General features: G+C 41.2%; 1 protein-coding gene across 2 annotated transcripts in view; it reads right to left on the bottom strand.

Annotated features, from left to right (window-relative positions):
• Positions 1–20158, bottom strand: part of TAF3 (TATA-box binding protein associated factor 3) — a 117780-nt gene that overhangs the window by 16677 nt on the left and 80945 nt on the right. For both annotated transcript variants that reach the window (XM_062020187.1, XM_062020190.1), the window contains 2 exons: positions 11911–13727; positions 6836–6918 (listed from right to left, as the gene is read on the bottom strand). In XM_062020187.1, the coding sequence (XP_061876171.1) occupies positions 6836–6918; positions 11911–13727 (1900 nt within the window). The remainder of the gene's footprint in view (positions 1–6835; positions 6919–11910; positions 13728–20158) is intronic.

Raw genomic sequence — 20158 nt, forward strand, 5'->3', positions numbered from 1 at the left:
AACACAGACTTTTGCCCAATCAGATCCTATTGTTTAATTCTCCCAAACAGTGGTTTATGCTTCTACATTTTTTCTCCCTGAAGTATCATTTTTTTCCCTCCTCTTTTTATTCCACAGTAAGTTCTCCTCCAGAGCTTTCTGTTGAATAAGCAACGTCTCGCAGGGTAACCAACACCGCCCACAGCTGAGTCCCACAATAGCCCCATGCTGCTTGCATTACTTCTTTGGGAGGATTTGGTCACGGTGCCTTAACTGCTCCAAACACTGCTCTTATTCATAAAAGCGTGCGGAAGGAGGGGCTTCCTGCAGGATTCCTTTACCTGTTTCCCCACCACAAAACAGTGAAATAAATGGAATGGGTCATGAGCTACTTGGCTGGTAATGCAAACCTATGGCTTGACAAGTCAATAAAAGGCCAGTCCTTTCCTCCCCAGCCACACGTAGTGAGCCAAGGCTAGAGGCAAACAATTTGGATATGCCTACACAGGGAGGTTAATGAACCCCATTAATCAGCTATTGTGGGCAAACACTACGAAGACAGTAATCTAAATTAACAAAGTCTGAGTGGCTCTCCATTAAACAGCACACAAAGTTCAAAAGTTTCTTCACATCGTCTGATTTACCCGTATGATAACAACCCTATTAAAAATTAAAGCTCCTTCAATATCCACCAAAGATGATACTGTAAAAATTAGCTGCATTCTTGGAAACTACATAGGGCAGATTTCTACTTTAATTGAAGCTAATAGCAAACTCTTGTCTTCGATATCTGGCTTTTTTCTTTCACAACTCCCCAGCAGTTTGAGAAGATTTCAAAAATACATATTCATGTTACAGCAGCAACTACAGATCCCCAGCGAGCTCAGGGGAACAGTCCTTGCCCATTTTCTTGTTTTCAACCAGGGCAATAAAAAGGGGATAGATGGTCTAGAAAAGAGGACACTGAGGGAGGATCCTATTGATATTTACAAATATCTCAATGATGGGTGTCAGGAGGTTGGGGCAGCACTTTTTTCTATGGTATCTAGCACCAGGACAAGGGGTGATGGGATGAAGCTGGAACACAAAAAGTTCCACTTAAACATAAAAAAACCCCATTTCACTGTGAGGTGAGGGAGCCCTGGTCCAGGTTGCCCAGGGAGGGTGTGGAGGCTCCTTCCTTGGAGGTCTTCAAGACCTGCCTGGGCATGTTCCTGTGTGACCTGATCTAGGTTGACCTGCTTCTGCAGGGGGGGTGGACTAGATGACCTCTAAAGGTCCCTTCCAACCCTACCATTCTATGATGACTTGCTAATACCTTCCCCTTCTCTCCTCCCTTAGTGTCATTACCTTTCCAAAGTCTGATTGTATGCGTGTGTGTGTCATTTTCCCAAGAAAATTCAGGGAAACTCAGGAGGTTTTGCTGCTCAACTCTTTAGTTAATTAGTTAATTAAGCTTGTAGGTAGAAGATTCATTGTTTAGGCATTGTTTTTTTTTGAGAATATTACCCTATAATAAACTTGGTGGTACTCTGCATGTTGCAAGTTAGATAATAAAGTTTTACAGCATATCAAAAAGTATGAATAAAGAACTGTTTTACTGCAGTTGTTGCCCACCTGTGGTTACACTTAAAATAACAAAACATTGAGCTAGTACCAATAATGACCCAAAGCATGTAAATTTATGGAAAATAAACTCCTCCAGCAGTCCAGTTGTGTTTCAAGTAGCTTCAATGTTGAGATTTTCTCAAGCTGCACTTCCTTCCAGGTTTCCATTTTTCCAGACACATGCTATTTTTTATAAAAATACATGCTATAAGCACCTTATTGAGGTAGAAGTTCTTGGATGGATGATCACAGAAACTCAGTGTAATAAACCAGAAAGGGACAGGACAGGTTCCTTTGTTGCAAAAGTATTCTTCTGGGTCACCAAGATTACACAAAGAGATCATATCTGCTGATCACAAAATAATTTGGTCTGTATTGTCATTTGATTTTGAGAATCCCTATAAAGAATGTCAGCTAGCTATGCTGGTGGCTTTTGTCATGGGGATATCATGCAGTCGAGTGAGCCTCCAAATGAACTTTAAGTGAGTCTCCAAATGAACTTAAGTTATGCCTTATCATATAATCATAGAATGGTAGGGGTTGGAAGGGACTTTTAGAGATCATCCAGTCCAACCCCCCTGCAGAAGCAGGTTCACCTAGATCAGGTCACACGGGAACATGTCCAGATTGGTTTTGAAGACCTCCGAGGAAGAAGCCTCCACACTCTCCCTCACCTCAACAGTAAAATAGTTTTTTCTTATGTTTAAATGGAACTTTTTGTGTTCCAGCTTCATCCCATCACCCCTTGTCCTGTTGCTATATACCATAGAAAAAAGGGATGCCCCAACCTCCTGAACCTGCCCTAGAATGATAATATTGTACCAAGTGATAAAAAGCTTTAGTGTAGTCAATTAAATATCTGGATAACAAAACTTTTTCTATCCCTTAATCCTTCTAGGATTTTATTTTACAATCCACTGGTTATTTAATATACCTTTTTTGTAAACAGACAGGTATCCATATCTGAACATGTGTGTGATCTGGTTTTGCTTCAAATAAACGTAAAACAAGGGGCAACTTCATCAGAGTGGCAAGTCAGGTTTAAGAGTTAAACACTGCTAAAATACCTATCTTTGCCCTTCTCATGCCTAGTTTCCACATTTCCTGCTGATGGCAGAGCTATGATAGAATACAGTATGAGTCTGGAGAAAAAGTCTGAAATTTGAGGGTAAAATTTGGAAGCTGATATCACACAAAAAAAATATATATTCTGGTTTTAAGTCACAGAAGCACTGAAATAGCAAACAGTGAGTGGTACTCTGCTTTGTGGTTTGGCATCAGTGTCAGAAGCCATATGTTTTTTCTTAAAAACTCTATTTAAACATGGAATAAATTTATCTGAAGTATCAAAAAATTACAGCAAGTACTTTTAATGAAGTTTATGCCAACTGTGGTAGTAGCTGGAATGTCACCACCTTATCAATAGGTATGCTTTTTAAAAACTCATGTGTATGGAAAATTAATGTGCTTAGGGAAAAAAAAGAGAGGAAAAAAAAAAAGAAACCATGATGCAATTGAATAAAAGTATTAAAACCTGCTCATCATTTGCAGTTAACTTAAAATGTAAAAGGCTATAGTAGCTGTGGTTTTCTGTTTTGTTTTTTAAAAAAAAGATAGCATCTCTAGTTCCTTCCTACACTAACTCAGTTAGCAATCTACCTTGATAACACTGGAGTGGAAAAAAAGAAAACCAGTGAAAAACCCTTCCAACATATCATTCAAATCATATCTAAGAAGGTGGTCATAAATATTTTAGAACCCAAGCAAACCAATAAGAGCTAGGCCCATTAAGGATAAGATCTTTTACAACAAATTAAATAAAACAATTTATTGAAGCCTGGACTTGAGATAAACTAGATTTACTAGCTGACCTTTTATTCATTTAAAGAACAAAATTAGCTCTAATTGCATTAGAATGGAATCCAGTAAATTTCTTCTAATGTGGCATCTATGCAAGTATTGCTGTAATTGTTTACAACTAAGATGGAAATGCTTTGATTATAATCTTCTTTCTTCTTGTTTTACTGTGCAGTTAAAACACTCACAAAAACCCTGAAGTAGAAGTTTTTCCAATATTGGTTTATCCATCCTTTAACAACTGTACATTTACCTGTCTATTAACCTCAGGTTATTAATAACTGTCTCTTTTAAACCAATGTGTGTTATGAGAACATTTGCACACCAGACAAGCTCAAATGCAGATATCACTTTGAATGTAGGAGCAATATATACTTGTGTTCACAGAAACAAGAAAGAAGGTGACTTCTCTGCCACTGCCATCACTGCTTTGTATCTTGGTCCAAGCAGAGGAGTCAAGAAGTGAAATGATAGACAATAAACTGCTCGCTGCACTGCAAAGGCATTTCCTTCAGCACTGCTGCACTGAGTAAACTTATGTTGCTGTTGTGCTGTGTTTATGGTGTGGTGTGAATCTCCATTTCAAGCACCATCAATCTGATGCTCTTTCTTCAGACACCTGAAAGACTTGGTGGGCTCACCAAGACCTGTAAGTACTTCCATTAAAGACAATGTTTTATATGAAGTTCCCCTAAACAAACCAACTTCCAGATGAATAGGTACTTAAGTACTTTCCAAGGCCTCCAAACAGCTCTTCTTTCTAACACAGGAAATTGAAGTAACTCATTACTCCTTCTAGTTTTTACTCATCAAATGCTATGAATCTTCAAAAACTTTTCTTATATCTTTCCACGGCTGATTCAGGTTTGCATGGCAAGATCTTGGTAGTGGGGGTGAGGGGCTAAAGGTGTGGCTTCTGTGAGAAGCTGCCAGAAGCTTCCCCCATGTCTGCTGGAGCTAATTCCAGACAGCTCCAAGAGGGACTTACTGCTGGCCAAGGCTGAGCCCATCAGCAACAGTGGTAGTGCCTCTGGGATATTTGAGAAAGGGAAAAAATGTTTGTGCAGTTTGCTCCTGCAGCCATGGAGGCCATGGAAGAGCAGAGATCCAAATGAGACTGTGACCCTGTGGGAAGCCCATGCTGCAGCAGGTTTGCTGTCAGGACTTGTGACTCCATGAGGGACCCACACTGGAGCAGTCTGTTCCTGAAGAACTGCACTCCATGGGAGGAACCTATGCTGGAGCAATTCATGCAGACTTGCAGCCCATGGGAAGGACTTGTGTTGGTGCAGTTCATGGAGGACTGTCTCCTTTGGGAAGGACATCACATTGGAGCAGGGAAAGTTCTTCCCGTGAGAGGAAGGATTGTCAATCTATGATGAACTGACTGTAACTCCCACTCCCCATCCCCCTGCACTGCTTAGGAGGAGGAGGTCAAGAAAATCACAAGTAAAGTTATTCCCAGGAAGAAAGGAGGGATAGGGGAAAGTGTTTTTAAGGTCTGGTTTTATTTCTCACTATCCTACTCTGATTTGATTGGTAAGAACAAGTCAAATCTTGTTTATTATGCACTCTAAAGCAATCTCAAGATGAATTTCATGTGACGTGATGAAGTTCCCCTCCCAGGGGACCTGCAGCACAACCACTTTTTAGGATGTGCTACCAGCTGCCTCCAGGACTCCCATGCCCCTAAAGATCTCAGCCTTGGTGTTTAATTCTCCTCTAATTTATCTAGAAACTTTAAGCTTATTTGCTTTGAGTATCTCCCATTCTGGAGTCGGGGTTTAAACTCTAGGCAGTGTCATACTAATGTCACCACAAAAACCAAGATCCTCAGTTGGAAGTCAAGATGCCACTGAAGATGCACAAAGGAAACTGGGACAGAAGCAAGTTTCCCAAAAAGGCCATAAGACAAGACAGTATCTCTTACTCACCATGGGCTGACAGGGCTGACAATAATGTACCCACATGATTTGTAGCAAGCAGATGGAGTCTGAAGTCCCTTCTCAAAATGTGTGTGGGTATGAGAAAGACTGGGGTGAGATAAGATGGGAAGCAAAGTCAATTCTTTGGTGCTAAAACATGGCTTCAGAACTTTAATTTAGAAGTCCTGCCTTGAAAATGTGACTTAATTTTCCCTACATAAAGACTTGTAGGGTCCTTGAAAAAGAGGAGTTTAAAAGTGTCCATAGCTCCTCAAAAAGGAAAACAGATTTGTGGGCTTTAAAGGGACAATCTGCCCATCCGAGTGTGTTCAAATCTGCACAGAAGGACAGACAACTGTTCTGAGAAAGCAGGAGCTTTTGTACAGCAATTTGAGTCATAGAAATTCTAGACCACATTCATACTGTAAAAGAAAGAAAGCAGAAAGCTGAAGAGCAGGAAAAGGCCTTGATACTTGGTGTGGAAGCGACCCATAGACACCACAAAATGACTGAAGTCCCTTAGAAACTTCAAACCAGTAAAAGTTACAATCGTGCACTAGGGAAGAGTAGGATGGTGCAGAGAATAATCATCAAAGATGCCATTTAGCTTCTAAAGTAGAAAAACTGGCAATTAGGAGATTTAGTTCACAATGGTTATAAAAGATACAGAAAATATATTAGCAATACTTAATATGTAACGTGTGTGAATGGAAAGGAAAAAATCTGTTTGGTGCTTATGTTTACTATCAGACATGAAAGTGTGCTCTGCACCATTAAAAACAACATGAAGAACCTGATCAAAAGAAACCCTTCACATACAACACAGGCAGGCCCAGCCTAAAAAGCCCAGTGACGCATGGTTTCTCCAGTCACCTGTTTATGCTGTCTGATCTCAGGATAGGGATCATCCTATTTACACTCCTGCAGTACAAAGTAACTATTATTTGTACAGCAGCACCCAATAATTAGGGAGCTAATGAACCAACACTTGAAATGCGTTAGGTACACTCATGAATAATCATCAACAGTTATAATGAAACAGATGCATACAAAGGAATTTCAGCTGTTATGTTTTAAAACATAAAACAACTGTTAGCTGAAGAGTGTTATGAAACTTAGCTGTAGGTTACACTGGGGATAACCATCCATTACAGAAACCTCCCTAAACATCACTGGAGGCATTGTACAAGTCTAGAGGTAGTCTTGTAATCCATGCCCTCAAAAGGCATGGAGTGAGAAACATGGCAGAACAGATAGAAGATGACAGGTCACACTCAGAGAGCAGAAGGAAAAGGGCAAAACATTCAGGAAGTTTCTGGATTCTGCTTGATTTTTCATTACAAGCTGTATGTATGTCACTTGCTACTGATTTTAAAGTGTTTCCCACTGAAAAGAAGAGCTACCACAAGCGACAGAAGATGAGCTGTGGCAAGCATACACCTGCAGATGGATTTATTTGTACTTACATCTTGTCTTGGCCTGCACCCACTCTTAATGTTAGCCGAGGAATAACCGGTGATGGAGCTGGAACAACTGGTTCCACCTTTATCTGTACAAGGGAACACAATCATCAATTAAAGACTGCGAGCAGACTCCCAAAATACATTAATTACATGAAAGCATCAATGGAGTGAACCAAGCAGAGTATATCGGGTTAATGAGACAGACCTACGACAGACTGATCACGGCTTTCTCATGCTTCCTGCTCTGGCATAGATGGTCAGAGTTTGTTAGGAGCTCCCAGGCACAGTAAATCACAAATATCAATTACAGACTGAAAGATAACTGGAAGTTCTGTTGCATTTGTACCTTCTCATACACTTTTGTTACAAAGTCTTCCCGATTTAGCATTTTTCTAGACACGTGGAAAACCCCAGTATGTTTCTAAACAACATGAAATGCTTTGACCTTAGTACTCAGACTTGATAGGTACTCATTGGTAACTGCATTTTTTTCTGGGATTGAAATTCAATTATTTCCCAAGTTCATCCCATAAAGCTATTGTGATCCTCTTGAATCCAAAGCAGACACAGAGGAAGCAAATAAACCCCAGGAATGAACACTGAAGACTTTATAAAAGTGTTTATCCACACAGGTAGAACAGGACCACTGTTTTTTAATGCAATGAGGCTGAGGGTTTCTAATGGCTATTTTTCAGTATCTGGTGGAGTTTAGACCACTTGATTATGTCCTGAAACTCTCTGAACTATTATCTTGTCTTCTTCCTTGGAGGTCTTCAAGACCCGCCTGGACACGCTCCTATGCGACCTGACCTAGGTGAACCTGCTTCTGCAGGGGGGTTGAACTAGATGATCTCTAAAGGTCCCTTCCAACCCCTACCATTCTATCATTCTGTGATCTGCCAAGCTTACCAGCTCCCACCGAGCTACTGCTTTGCAAAACCTATATAGAGTCATCTCAGATTTTACAGATGACACTGTAATGATTGTTGGTACATAAGTTGCTCAAGTTATACCTATGAGAAGTGTATAGAGATTATATATGTATACAATAGATAGGAAGAGAGGGAGAACTGATTTCATTTTTGAGCATGTGTGCCATCCTATTTAATACAACAGCCACCTAGCTGAGACAAAAATAGTATGCATACACTAAACGGAAACCTGAGCAAATCTCAGTGGGAGAAACCTGCTTTAAAGCTTTCATAAAGAAAGGGAGGGCAAACAATCAATTCAAGGCAGTGCAGCAGACAGCAGGCCAAAGTGGGAGGACTCAATTAGGACTCACATTGAGGAATGGTAATGACAAAGTCTAGTGCCATGTACCTTGCCCAGAGAATCAGAGCTGCTCATTGGGAGATGTCTGCTCTAGAGAGAGAAGGGCTGCAGCCTGAGTAGTATTTCTATTTTAACACAGTTAGCCATTCTTTTCAATAAAACTCTCCATGGATGTCTATGAGCCTACTCCCTCTATGCTTTTGTTTATATAGCACAGTTTTTTTGTTACATCATTCCGCTGGAGTGTTGCAATAGCTTTTTTTCCTCTGAAGCTCCTAATGCCTGCAAGAATTTCACTACCACTTTCCATAGGTAAGTCTCTTAACTGTTTTCCTGGCACTTTAGCCTGCAGCATTTGTCCACTGGAACTGAACCCTAGGTACAGAAGGCTCAGGCAAATGGCTTTGCACAGATTATTTTACCTCTTTTCCTGCTGTTTACTCCTCCTTATGTAGCATCTACTTTGAACACAAAGCTTCCAAGGACAGGCACTGCTGCTTAGCTTCCAGCACACTGCACAGAAAGGTGCCCATGTCATCCATCTTTTGTACAAAGGTCTTTTGTATTATGATTTGTGTACCACTGAGACGTTCTAAACAATGGTGGTGTGGGCTCATGTGGCAGAAGAAAAGCACATCAAACATTTCTTCATGCTCAGATACCAACATTGCAGTCTGCTGTGAGAGGGAAACTAGGCTCTGTGACAATCCTAAACCTTATCCTTTGACACAAGAGGAGAAGCAGCATCTTTCTACAACACGAGTTTCTATGTTGAGTTTGCATGGCTGCAGAAGAGAAAACGGAGCATTCAGAGTTACATACTTCACGGCCTGGCCTTCCTCTACATCACTGACAGGATTCTGAGCCACGAGTAAGGGCATTTTACTTTGGGGCTGCTCTGGCAAGCCCTGCCCCGATGCAGAGACGGCTCCATTTCTCAGGAGGCAGTTCCTCAACTACTTCAGTTTACAGCTCAGTGTATTAAGGCTAGCTGAAACTGGGTCAGCAGCCGCTTCCCAAGCTGCTCAGTCACTCCTACAGCACGCCCGGTAATCTCTGTGGTGGAAGTGGGGTGTAACTGCGTCAACTGTCTGCTTTTAATTTGGTCCTGCACACAAGGCAGCTCCACAGCTCGCTGTCTCCTTTTTGGGCTCTGAGGACAGCACCTCAATGCTTAGCGCAGAGCACAGAGCTGCAGGCAAGCCCTGTGCAAAAGCTTCTCTTCCTCGGTGTCATCGCTGAACACTTCCAGTAAGCAGCCTTCAGCTTCTGCTTTCTACCATTTATGCAGAGTACTGGTTGCTGTTCTGTGTTCTCCAGCAGCTTGGGGCAAAATTTTAGGGGAACCTCGATAAAAACCTTCAATTCCCCAACAGGAAGGGAGTCAGACTTAGGTAATAACAATACTCAAAAATGGAAACATTACCGCCAAGTGACTCTTTTGTTTAAGGTACAGCAATATTAGAAACAGAAATCTGGTGTTTTCTGCTGGCCATCAAGAGCTGAAACTGCAGTTAGCCCACAATCTCATCTGTCAGGTTGTGCTTATGCCTCCAAAGTGGACACGCCGTGGAAGGTTAAGCATCCGAGCAGTAACTCGATCATTTGCTCTTACAGCGTAACTGCTGGCTAAATAAGTCATTGTGTGATCTAAAAGCTAAATTAAGGAAACATGTACTTTTAGGGGTTAAAACGAAAGAGCAGCATTCTGGAGTAATACTGGGAATTGGGGCCAGCAGAAGAGCATTTACAGTGGATTACTAAGCTTCCCAAATCACCAAAGAGGTAAAGTCCAGCAATATAAGACTCCTTTGTAGCTAACTAAAAATACATTGTCAGTGGATTTGTCCAGTTTTATGTATAAGCAATACTTCTTTCACCTGAACTAATACTAGTAGTCATATAAGCCCCTTATTGCCATGTGCTGCATTTTTTTTGCTAATCTTCAAGGATTTAGCTTCTTTGCCACATACCTCAGGGCACCAACTGATAAAGCTCTAACTCTCCATTTTTCCAGGACACCAGCAGTGCGGCCTTGCAAAAAATGAAAATCGCTCAAGAGATTTAAAGGGGAAATTTATTTTTAAAATCCTGACTTGCAGCAAAGAGGTGGATTTAAAAAAAGCTTATCTATCAGGAATCAGTTTAAATTTTAATTCTATCTGTGGACTCTTTCATGCATTCTAGCTTTAAAGTTTATCTTTTGACAGGGAGTTTTTGCCAAGGTAATGGGCAGCTTTGTCAATTTAATTTGTCCAAGTTTTTATTGCTGTTGAACCCCTTTTCCTAATATATATATGCTTGGTATATCCCAAAGCTTTACCAGTTTGTATTTGTTTGTGTATGTTATATTGCACTAAAGAAAACTAGGTATAGAGACTTGCAGAAGAAATGCAAAATTGAATGTATGAAAAGCAAGTAACTTGTCTCTATTTTATGCACACACTTGAAGGGAAACCTCTGCAGAAATTCTCTGTGAAATACTGACAGAACATCTCAGGCAGGAGGGACAGACAGTCAAAACAGAGAATCTGTCAAAGTGTTGCTGCAGTCTAAAGCCTGGCCATTAAATTAACACGGACAACTGGACCACCAGCCTGTTGATCACTGACTCATCCCCCGTAGACAAACGTGAGTTCTCGAGATCACCCAGATTCTGCACTGAAAAACCATTTGTCGACTTATAAAAAGAATCTATCAAGTTTTGAAATCATCAGTCTATTTCTAGTCCAGCAGGGAGCATAACAGGGTACAGTGGCAAAAAAGGAAAGTGAGGGATGTCCCAAATCTGAGCTTGTACAAACTGAGTAACACACTCAAAGAAGGATGTAAAGAGAATCTTGGTAAAACCAGAACTTACACAGTGCTTTCTAATGCTAAAGATAGAGATTTATGAAATCCCATATCCAAGGTTATCACATATGGAGACAATCTCTTACTCTTCTTCTTTTTTCTTCATATTAACAATTTAATGAATATTGTAAGGTGAAATGACAAAAAAATAGAGCAAGTCCTGAATTAGGGGAGCAGTTTCTAATGGGATTTCAAATCTGATAACATGCAAATATGATGGTTTCATTTCTTAAATATTAAATATATTCTCAAGATTAGGTGATATTGGAAAGAAGAAATTATCTTTGGCTGATGTAAATCAGTAGGAGTTACAGGAGTGGAAGGAGCTCAACCCACTTGAAAACTAACTCTCCCCTTCTCTTTCTCAAGCATAAGACTCAAAACGAAAGCTGACATTTGAACATTTAGACTATGATTTGAAAACAATTTTCTTACTTCAAACAAATTGGAACAAAGGGGTGGTCTTGCTAAGAGAGAATTCAGCAGCTTTTCTGAACATCTCAGATAACTGCTAAACTTGTTTATTTGAAGGCAGTCTGCTCCTCAGTTCTGTCTACCTGGTAATTTACAGACTTCCACAAGCTTTGAAATAGACTTTTAGAAACTAAATGTAAAGTTTATATGCAAGGTATATGGCTGCTGGCCCCACTAGTGGAAACATACAGAACAAAGTCTTTACATTGCAACACTACACACATTTGTTGTGTGTGCTGCTGTTGAGTCTGAGCCCCAGCTTTTCTAAGCGGAAAATGCGAGTTGAGGAAAACCAGAAGGACAATCTCCCATTTCAAATCCACAAAATTGAACTTCCATTGTTTTGTCTTCCAAAGAAGTGGGACAAGCCCTGAAACTCCTTGGAGCTGTTATTTTCTAAACCTGTAATCACACATCTCCTCAAAGCTCTTCAGCAGCAAATACAGGAATCCACAAGCACTTTTTCAACAGCTTACCTTCTCATGTTTGTGTTTCTCTTTTTCTTTCTCTTTCTTTTCTCTTTCTTTCCTCTCCTTTTCCTTCTCCTTCTTTTCCTTTTCTTTGTCCTTCTCCCTTTCTTTCTTTTTCTTCTTCTCTTTTTTGTCTTTCTTCTTCTCTTTTGGTTTCTCTTTGTCCTCAAATAGTTTTTCAGGAAGCATTGGTGACAGAGAAGGTAGCATGCTGGGAAGCCTCATGGCAGTTGGTGTGCTGAACAAGGGCAAAGACATTTCTTTGGGAGGTAACACAAGAGGTGCTGATGGAGGCTTTATCTTATCTTCCTTAGCCTTATCTTTAAGTTTCTCTTTGTCTTTTTTATCCTTGTCTTTTTTGCCTTTCTCTTTCTCTTTCTTTTTATCTTTATGTTTTTCTCTCTCTTTTTTGGTATTGCCATCTTTCAACTTTACTTTTGTGTCACCATCCTCAAACTCCTTCAGTTTGAATTTATAGGGATCAAGATCATCATCTTTGAGCAGTTCCTTCCACTGAAACTTTGCTTCCTTGTTACCTTCCTTATCTTTATCTTTCTCCTTGTTCTTTTCCTTCTCCTTGTTTTTCTCCTTGTTTTTCTCTTTATCTTTCTCCTTTTGTTTTTCTTTCTTCTTCATTTTTGTCTTCAGCTCCTTTTTCAATTTCTTTTTCACTTCTACTGATGAAGTAAACTTGGTTTTCTCCTCATAGACTTTGAGAAGAGGTTCTGGAGTTGGTGGTGAAGCAGAAGGAGAGGAGAAATAAGTGAAGTTGGTAGGTGGATTAGAAGGTGTCCCCATGTTTGCCTTTCGAATGACCTCATCAATTGAGTCATCCATTGTCCATGAAATGTCTGAACTTGAAGTCCCACCTGAGGGAGGTATTGGAGTTGCTCCTGCCTTATTTGCATTATTGGCAGAAACAGAAGGTTTAGGAGTTGTAGTCTCTGAAATAGAAAGTCTTTTAGGACTAGTAAAAACTTCTCCTTCTGATTCAGAACCAGAGGAAAACTCAAAGGGATCTGGTTCTCGTTCTGCACACGCACGAGCAATCACAGCATCGATTGAATCATCAATGGTCTTGTCCATTACTGGTGCTTTCTTAGTCTGGTTTTCAACATTTGGCTTGCTGACAGGCTCAGGTGGGGTCTGTCCTTGTTTTACTTGAATGTTTTCCTTTCCTATCTTGTCACTTAATGCAGCCAGAGGGGTTCTACTTGGTGCTTCAGGCTTCACAGGTGGTTGGGGAACATGAGCAGGAACCTTTGGACTTTTAGGACTTTTTGGGCTCTTGGCACGACCTGGTGACTTTTTTTCTTTGGATCCAGTTTTTGGTGAACGTATGGGACTTCCAGTTACAACTGGTGAGGGTGTAGTTTTAGGTGATTTTGTCTTCTGTCCTGGAGAACTTGTTTTAGACTTTGTTTTGGGTACAAAGGGCTTTGCTTCTAACGTTTTGGGAGTTGGCACTTGCGATTTTGCAATGGGAGCCAACATTGGTGGTTCTGGCGAAGGAGGGGCTAAGTCTGTACTGTCCTGAACATGAACTGGAGAAAGCATTGGTGGTACTTTCTGAGTGTTTATTGAGCTGAGAGGCTCACGGGGTTCCAAAGCTCCATCCAAAGTGTCCCCTTTGGAAACAGAGAGTTTTGGCCGTTTCACAGGCGGGAATTCCTCAGCATCAGGACTTTCTAATGGTCTCTTGCTCAAGTAGTTCTCATCATTAATTGCCTCATCCTCTTCCATATCTTCCTCTTCTTCCAATGGTACCTGCATGGCCTCTGCAGATGTACCTCCATCAGTAGGCACCTGTTCCTCTTCCTCTTCTGTAACAAAGAACATTTAAAAAAACTCCACATTAGGACAAATAAAAAGGTGGTTTACAGAAACAAACAAGCTTCAGGCCAAATGTTCACATACATCTCAGCCTGTAAGAGGTAACTGGCCACGTAACAGCTTCTTACTGGTCTATTTGGAACGAAAGTGTGACATCTCTGTCTTGCAGCAGCCACCATCACAACTGGTGACTATTGCAATGTCAAACTCATGAGCAAATGGAATCAGGGTAGGGCTCTCTAATAGTTGTAGATAGACCTTGTGGAGCAGGTCTAAAGTGTCAGTTCTACCTGAAAACATCCTGGTCACCTCTTACTGCAGTTGCTGAGATTACAATAACATGGATCTGCTTCATTCATTTTAAACTAAAGGAGATGTTGAAGGACTTTTCTGCTCTAACAAAGTGGACTGCAAGGCACACATCAAAGTAGAATTCATTGGCATTAACTGTCTTGCTTATGTATCACACAATTTTGACTGCAGATTAACTCCTAGGAAAACATCTTCCTAAACCTGGTTTGTTTTTCCTGGAGCAGCACAGCCTGAAGGTTAAAGCAGAGGACTAAGCCCCATTCAAACTGCCAAGTTCTGTGTCTGATATCATCTTAAGAGCCTGCTGCACACGGACGTTATCTGTTACAATTTTATGGGAACACCCCAGCATTCTCTGTGTGTGTGTTGGTTTGGATCAGGAGCATGCCTTTGAAATGCATCTCCCCACCATTCTCGCTTACTGTTGTTTTCTTTGCATCATGGAGCAATCCTGGAGTACACATTCCAGCTTCCTGCTGTAGTGAAACCAAAATGAGAGATATGTTTCCAGAGGAATAGACCTAACATGGTCCAGCTGCAAGTTGGCATCCAGGCTACGAGATCAAAAAATCCAGCTTTTGAAAACAAGATGAAGCTGAAGCATGTACAGTGAGGACTGTTCAATTTATTCATTAATGACCTTGCTGAGGGAATAGAAGTGCTGTCAGCAAGTTTGCTGATGATACTAAACTGGGGGGAGTGGCTGACACACCAAAAGGCTATGCTGCCATTCAATGGGACCTGGACAGGCTGGAGAAATCTAATGGAATTCAACAAGGCTAAGTGTAGAGTCTTGTATCTGGGAAAGAATCGTCCCAGGTACCAGCAAAAGCTGGGGAATGAGAGAGCAGCAGAGGGGAAAGGGACCTGGGGGTCCTGGTGGGCAGAAGGATGAGCATGACCCAGCAACGTGCCCTTGTGCCCAAGAAGGCCAATGGCATCCTGGGGTGGATTAGAAGGGCTGTGGGCAGTAGGTTGAGAGAGGTTCTCCTTCCCCTCTACTCTGCCCTTGTGAGACCACATCTGGAATCTTGTATCCAGTTCTGGGCCCTTCAGTTCAAGAAGGACAGGGAGCTGCTGGAGACAGACATTCCAAACCCAGCTGGATGAGTTCCTGTGTGACCTTCTCTAGCTGGTCCTGTTCTGGCAGGGGGGTTGGACTGGATGATCTACCGAGGTCCCTTCCAGCCCTTGAGATTCTGTGATTCTGTGACATCAGGCACTAACTGTTTCAAGCCAGTGTGGACACCACCTGTGTGACAGCTCCGTTTTTTGTTTAATAACAATTTTTCTCCCCCTTACATATAACACCGTCTTCAGTCCTACACAAATTATGGTACAGAGAAAGGAGAAAATTCACTTGAGATCTCCCAGCAAATCCACATCAGGTTTGAGAAGAGAACCTCTGATCTCCCCAAGCACAGCCAAGTACTTTATCCTCTTGGATACACTTCCTCAATTTCAGAATGGAATTATCCAAGCAGGAAAAAGGATTCTTAGACTAGAATAAGAACGAGCACACCGGCGTTAACCCGACATATTTATATTTGCTGTAATTATGTCATTATACCTATGCTGGTTAACATTCCTGTGTAGACAACCCCATGTCTTTACCCCATGTCTCTGTTTACCCACCTGCAAAAACCCGTGACATTTTGTCTAGCAGGGTTTCTGAGGAAAGATATCAAGTGCCCTAAGATTCTCACATACATGCAGTAAATAACATGTATCATGACAGCGCATAAACCCCAACTTCTTAATGAGCAGGTGGTTTCAAAGAAGCAAACACCAAGAAACTTAAAACTAACACCATTTAGAGCTTTGTGAGAGAGCATCTTTCTGAAATATCTCTTTTGAAGGCATTTATTTTCAGCTTTTCTGTGCTGGTGTTTCTCTACTGTAATGTGTCAATGCTCTGATTTAGGAGAGTTGAGTCAAGAGCCCTGGGCTGCAGCACAAATCTTGCCAGCATCACAAATTAAGTAAAATGAGCTAGCAACTCTGGCTTTTGCCAGGTCCCAGAGGATTTACAGCAGCCAGCCCAGAGAGGAGACTTTGCCTGAGGATAAAGTCTTAGCCCTCTGCAAAAACCAGAAATGTTAGGGAGTTAGGTTTTGCCTGGCTGGGCACCGACATTAAATTTTTTAAACTGTAAAGTTAGAGTATAACTGAGAAATCACTGTGGACTGAGCCTGCACCTGCTATGGGCTAAAAAAAAATCTGCTTCCAGATCATGGAAGTAATTTCAATCTCTAAGCTGTTGCAGAAATCAGCTGCCTTCATCTCCTCAAAACTGTTTTGGGGATGAAGAATTAGCATTCATCAGATGTCATACAGCACTGGTTGCTACTGAGCAACTCCCTCCCCGCTCCATTCAGCCTAATTTGCCACTAAGAGCTTGTTTTCCTTTAGAATTTTAAAGAGCGATAACATTTAAAACATCATACTTTAAAATCAGGATTTAGAGGAGCCTTCTGATTCAGCTACAATATGTAGAAAAGTATAGCTAAATTCAAACATTAGCAAAGATGAGGTTTGATCATGCAGCCTTTGGAGACAGCAACATAAACCATTTTAACATAAAAAACACAGGGAGAAAAGAGTCAATAAAGTGGAAGAAGAACTGCTGCAATGAACAGTAAACAAAATACGTTTACTGGACAAATCAGAACAGTTATTTGCTAAAGATTTCTGCCTGGTGTCCACTTAAACAGCCACTGTGTTTTACTGTGTCTCACAGAAAAGCCCAGCAATATTTCATATTTTTGTAACTCCTTCTCATCCCAAGGTGCTTCTCATGTTTTACCTACTCAGGATTGCAGAATACCAACAGCTGCTGGATCAAAGGCATAAAAACAATTTCAGATGAGGGTTGGAGAACAGAAAACGAAGTTATGTACAATAAAAAAAAGAGCAATGCTTATTTTTTTTAAATAAGGCCAAGTAAAGTTTCCACCGGGCCCACGAAGTTTCTGTGATCTTGTGTGGAGATGCCAGGGAAGGGCAGAAAAGGTTAAAGTGCAGTTTGTAGAGGTGAGACTAGAAATCGAGGTGTCTTGGCTCCAGCTTTCATGCACATTCCTCCAAGCCACAAAGACAACTTAGTAAGGAAGCAGAAGCATTACCATCCCTTCTATACAGACTTGGATTCCCCAAAACATCTGGAAAAAATTGCCTGGGTCAGTCCTGAACAATCCAGGGACTAAGGAAGTTCACGAGCACTTAACTACTGACACACATTCACCACTTTTCAGACATGCTCAGATGACAATCTGGAATCCTATCATGGTCAAATGAAACCCAAATTTCTCTTGGAACAAGGCCACGGCCTGATCCTCAGTAAGGACTGGTTTTCTGCCAGGCAGCAGCTTTCAAACCTGAGCCACCGCAGCTGTGGCTGTAGTAGAAAACAATAAAGCACTTTTTTTTTAGGGGGGATTAATTAGAGAAAATGAAATCTCAGTCTTATGTTCAAGACTTACAGGCTCTTTTTCCTCCCAAAGGATTCACACTGGAGGAGGAAGCAAATTAGGGAAAACATCAGCTTTTAAGCGTAAACTGCTTGACGGGGTGATGAGCGTTTAAAACCACGCGGCCACTTCTTCACTTTTGTCAGTCTCATTCGCTTACCCGGCACTTCTCCATGTGCAATCCTTTGTGCACAGGATTGCTTTTTAACTCTCTTTACTGCCATCTCTCCCTATCTCCGGCCACCTTATTAATGATCAGACTCTTGAGTTAGCATCTATAGGTCAAATGGATATCACCTCAGCCATCTGCCCTAATAACTCTCTCCTGTAATGAAAGGAGACTAGAGCTGTTTGGGAGGTTTCTCAAGATAACAGATATATTTTTTGATGGGGGGGGGTGTTCTTGAAGGCAGTGCTAGATCAATATTAAAGCTCACATTACTAAAGCTCTACAGAACAATTGTTTACTGTCAGGTAGCCCCATGTGCTGAGCCTGGGTTCAGATGACGTGTGGGTTACAAGAGGGATGAGTTCAGCCGTCGTGGTGCAGCCCCAGAGCTGAATTTGTCCACTGCTGGAATAAAACTAGCTGACAGTTGTTAACTTGCTGCTTGTGTGAAAACTGTTTGTTAAGACAGTGTTTCTTACTGGAGCATGTTAGGATGTGTGACATCATCTCTGCCTACACGAAGTTCTTCATTTTCATGAAAGGTTGACTTTGAAGTTAAGGGAGGAAGGAATGCACTCCTCTCTTAACACGGGTCTGCAGTGCAATCTTGGGCAGGTCACACCAGGTACTGCTGTCTGCCCATCTGACAAGCAATGATAATTTCATCTCTCAGAAGCAGTATAAAAGTTGAACTTGATAAATACGTAGCTCCTTGGGATATCTGGATAGAAAGCATTAGAATCCCAAATGCAAGCTGTGGGGCTCTGTCACCACTTGGAATGCTGGAAAATCTCTTAAGCTGAACAGTTCAGGGAAGAAATCAAAGCTCCTGCACCTTTTTAACACAAAAACACTAAAGAATCACAACATTTCTTTGTACATCATGTTCCTGTAGCACAGCAGGGACTTCAAAACCAAAGGCTTACTGACTATAGTCTTTCTTAATTTGGCCACGGCTCAGTTTCAGGACAGCAATACTCAACACTTCAGTAATGAACTTCCAAGTTCACGATAATCGAAGGACTATTTGTTCCTACAACTGACACAGCGGTACAAAGGAGCAGAAACTCTGCCATTATTGCAGAAAAAGAAGTGCAATCATCCATATCACACTATCATGCTCTCCTGGCTGCCTTGTTAGAGGAGGCTGCACACATTGCTCTTTCAACAACAGGTGAACAACAGATGAAAGTGAAGGCAGGAAAACATAAATGCAAAACTCTTCTGATGGAAGAGGAAGGCATCTATGTGGAGGCATTCTTCAAGCAAAAAACTATATATATATATATATATATATATATATATATATATATATGGAAATACATATATAAAATGAAAATTGTTATCATCTTGTTTGTTACCAGAATTTCTTACTACTTGGTACCTTCAGAGATGGCAACATAAGCATCTACAGATAGATCATTTTCTAGAGCACATAGCACAGACTGCGACAGACAAGATCTCTGTTCAGCTTCTGGCACTGCCAAAACCTGACTCTATCTGTTGGTCACTGTTTAATTTAAGCAAAGTTCCCACCCCTCTTCTGGACACTGGATTAATATTTCCGTGTGTCACAGGGTGGTGATAGGACAAAGCCATCTGGCTAAGATCTGGAGATCTAAGAGTAAACCAGTATATCTCAGGTCGAAGATGAAGCAGAGTCAAACATGCTGGCCTAAAGCTGGACACCACTAGTTGATGAAAGCATAACGTGATGTTAGCAACAGCAGCCTCTTACCTCCAATGCAATTGCTAAGGCATTAAGTGCCTACAGCTCTAGCAGGTAGCAGCAGTTCCTGTGGAAGCCAACTCTATTATTATAGCAACACAAGATTTTGGCATTCAGTATTTGATGTTAACTTTAGCATGGCAGATGAACAGTATCAATTATCAAAGCAAACCCATAAGGATACAGTTATGAATGAGCAGATGTTGATGGTCCAACTCATATATAGAATCACAGTATGACAGGGGTTGGAAGGGACCTTCAGAGATCATCTAGTCCAACCCTCCTACCAAAGTAGATCAACCTAGATCAGGCCACACAGGAATGCATCCAGGAGAGTTTTGAATCCTATTTTCAACAACTAAATTTCTTCCATAACTCTTTTTAAAAGAAATTTGAACATTGTATTTCCCGACAGAATGCAGAATGGCCAAATACAGTTCTATCAGTAGATCACACATTTCTTTCATGCACAGTTCTGCTCATATCAGGTCTCTCTGCTCTTTTGCATTGTGTAGTACCAAGTACCTAAGTGTGGAAGTTGAAAGCATCAGGGCTTTTAAGGAAAATTGGGACTCCGAAAGCAAATAATGTGGCAGTGCTTGCACTGAAATTTTCAACCCATCTTTCTTTCCAAGCATGGGGACTTTATTTCCAAGCTCCTTGGGACTGCACGGATATGGAGTTGAAGGTTTTGTACACAAGCCATCTCAGACTCTCAAATGCAAGAAAGGAAGTGATAGT

The sequence above is a fragment of the Colius striatus genome, chromosome 1 (genome assembly GCF_028858725.1).
Source record: "Colius striatus isolate bColStr4 chromosome 1, bColStr4.1.hap1, whole genome shotgun sequence".
Taxonomy (NCBI): Eukaryota; Metazoa; Chordata; class Aves; order Coliiformes; family Coliidae; genus Colius; species Colius striatus.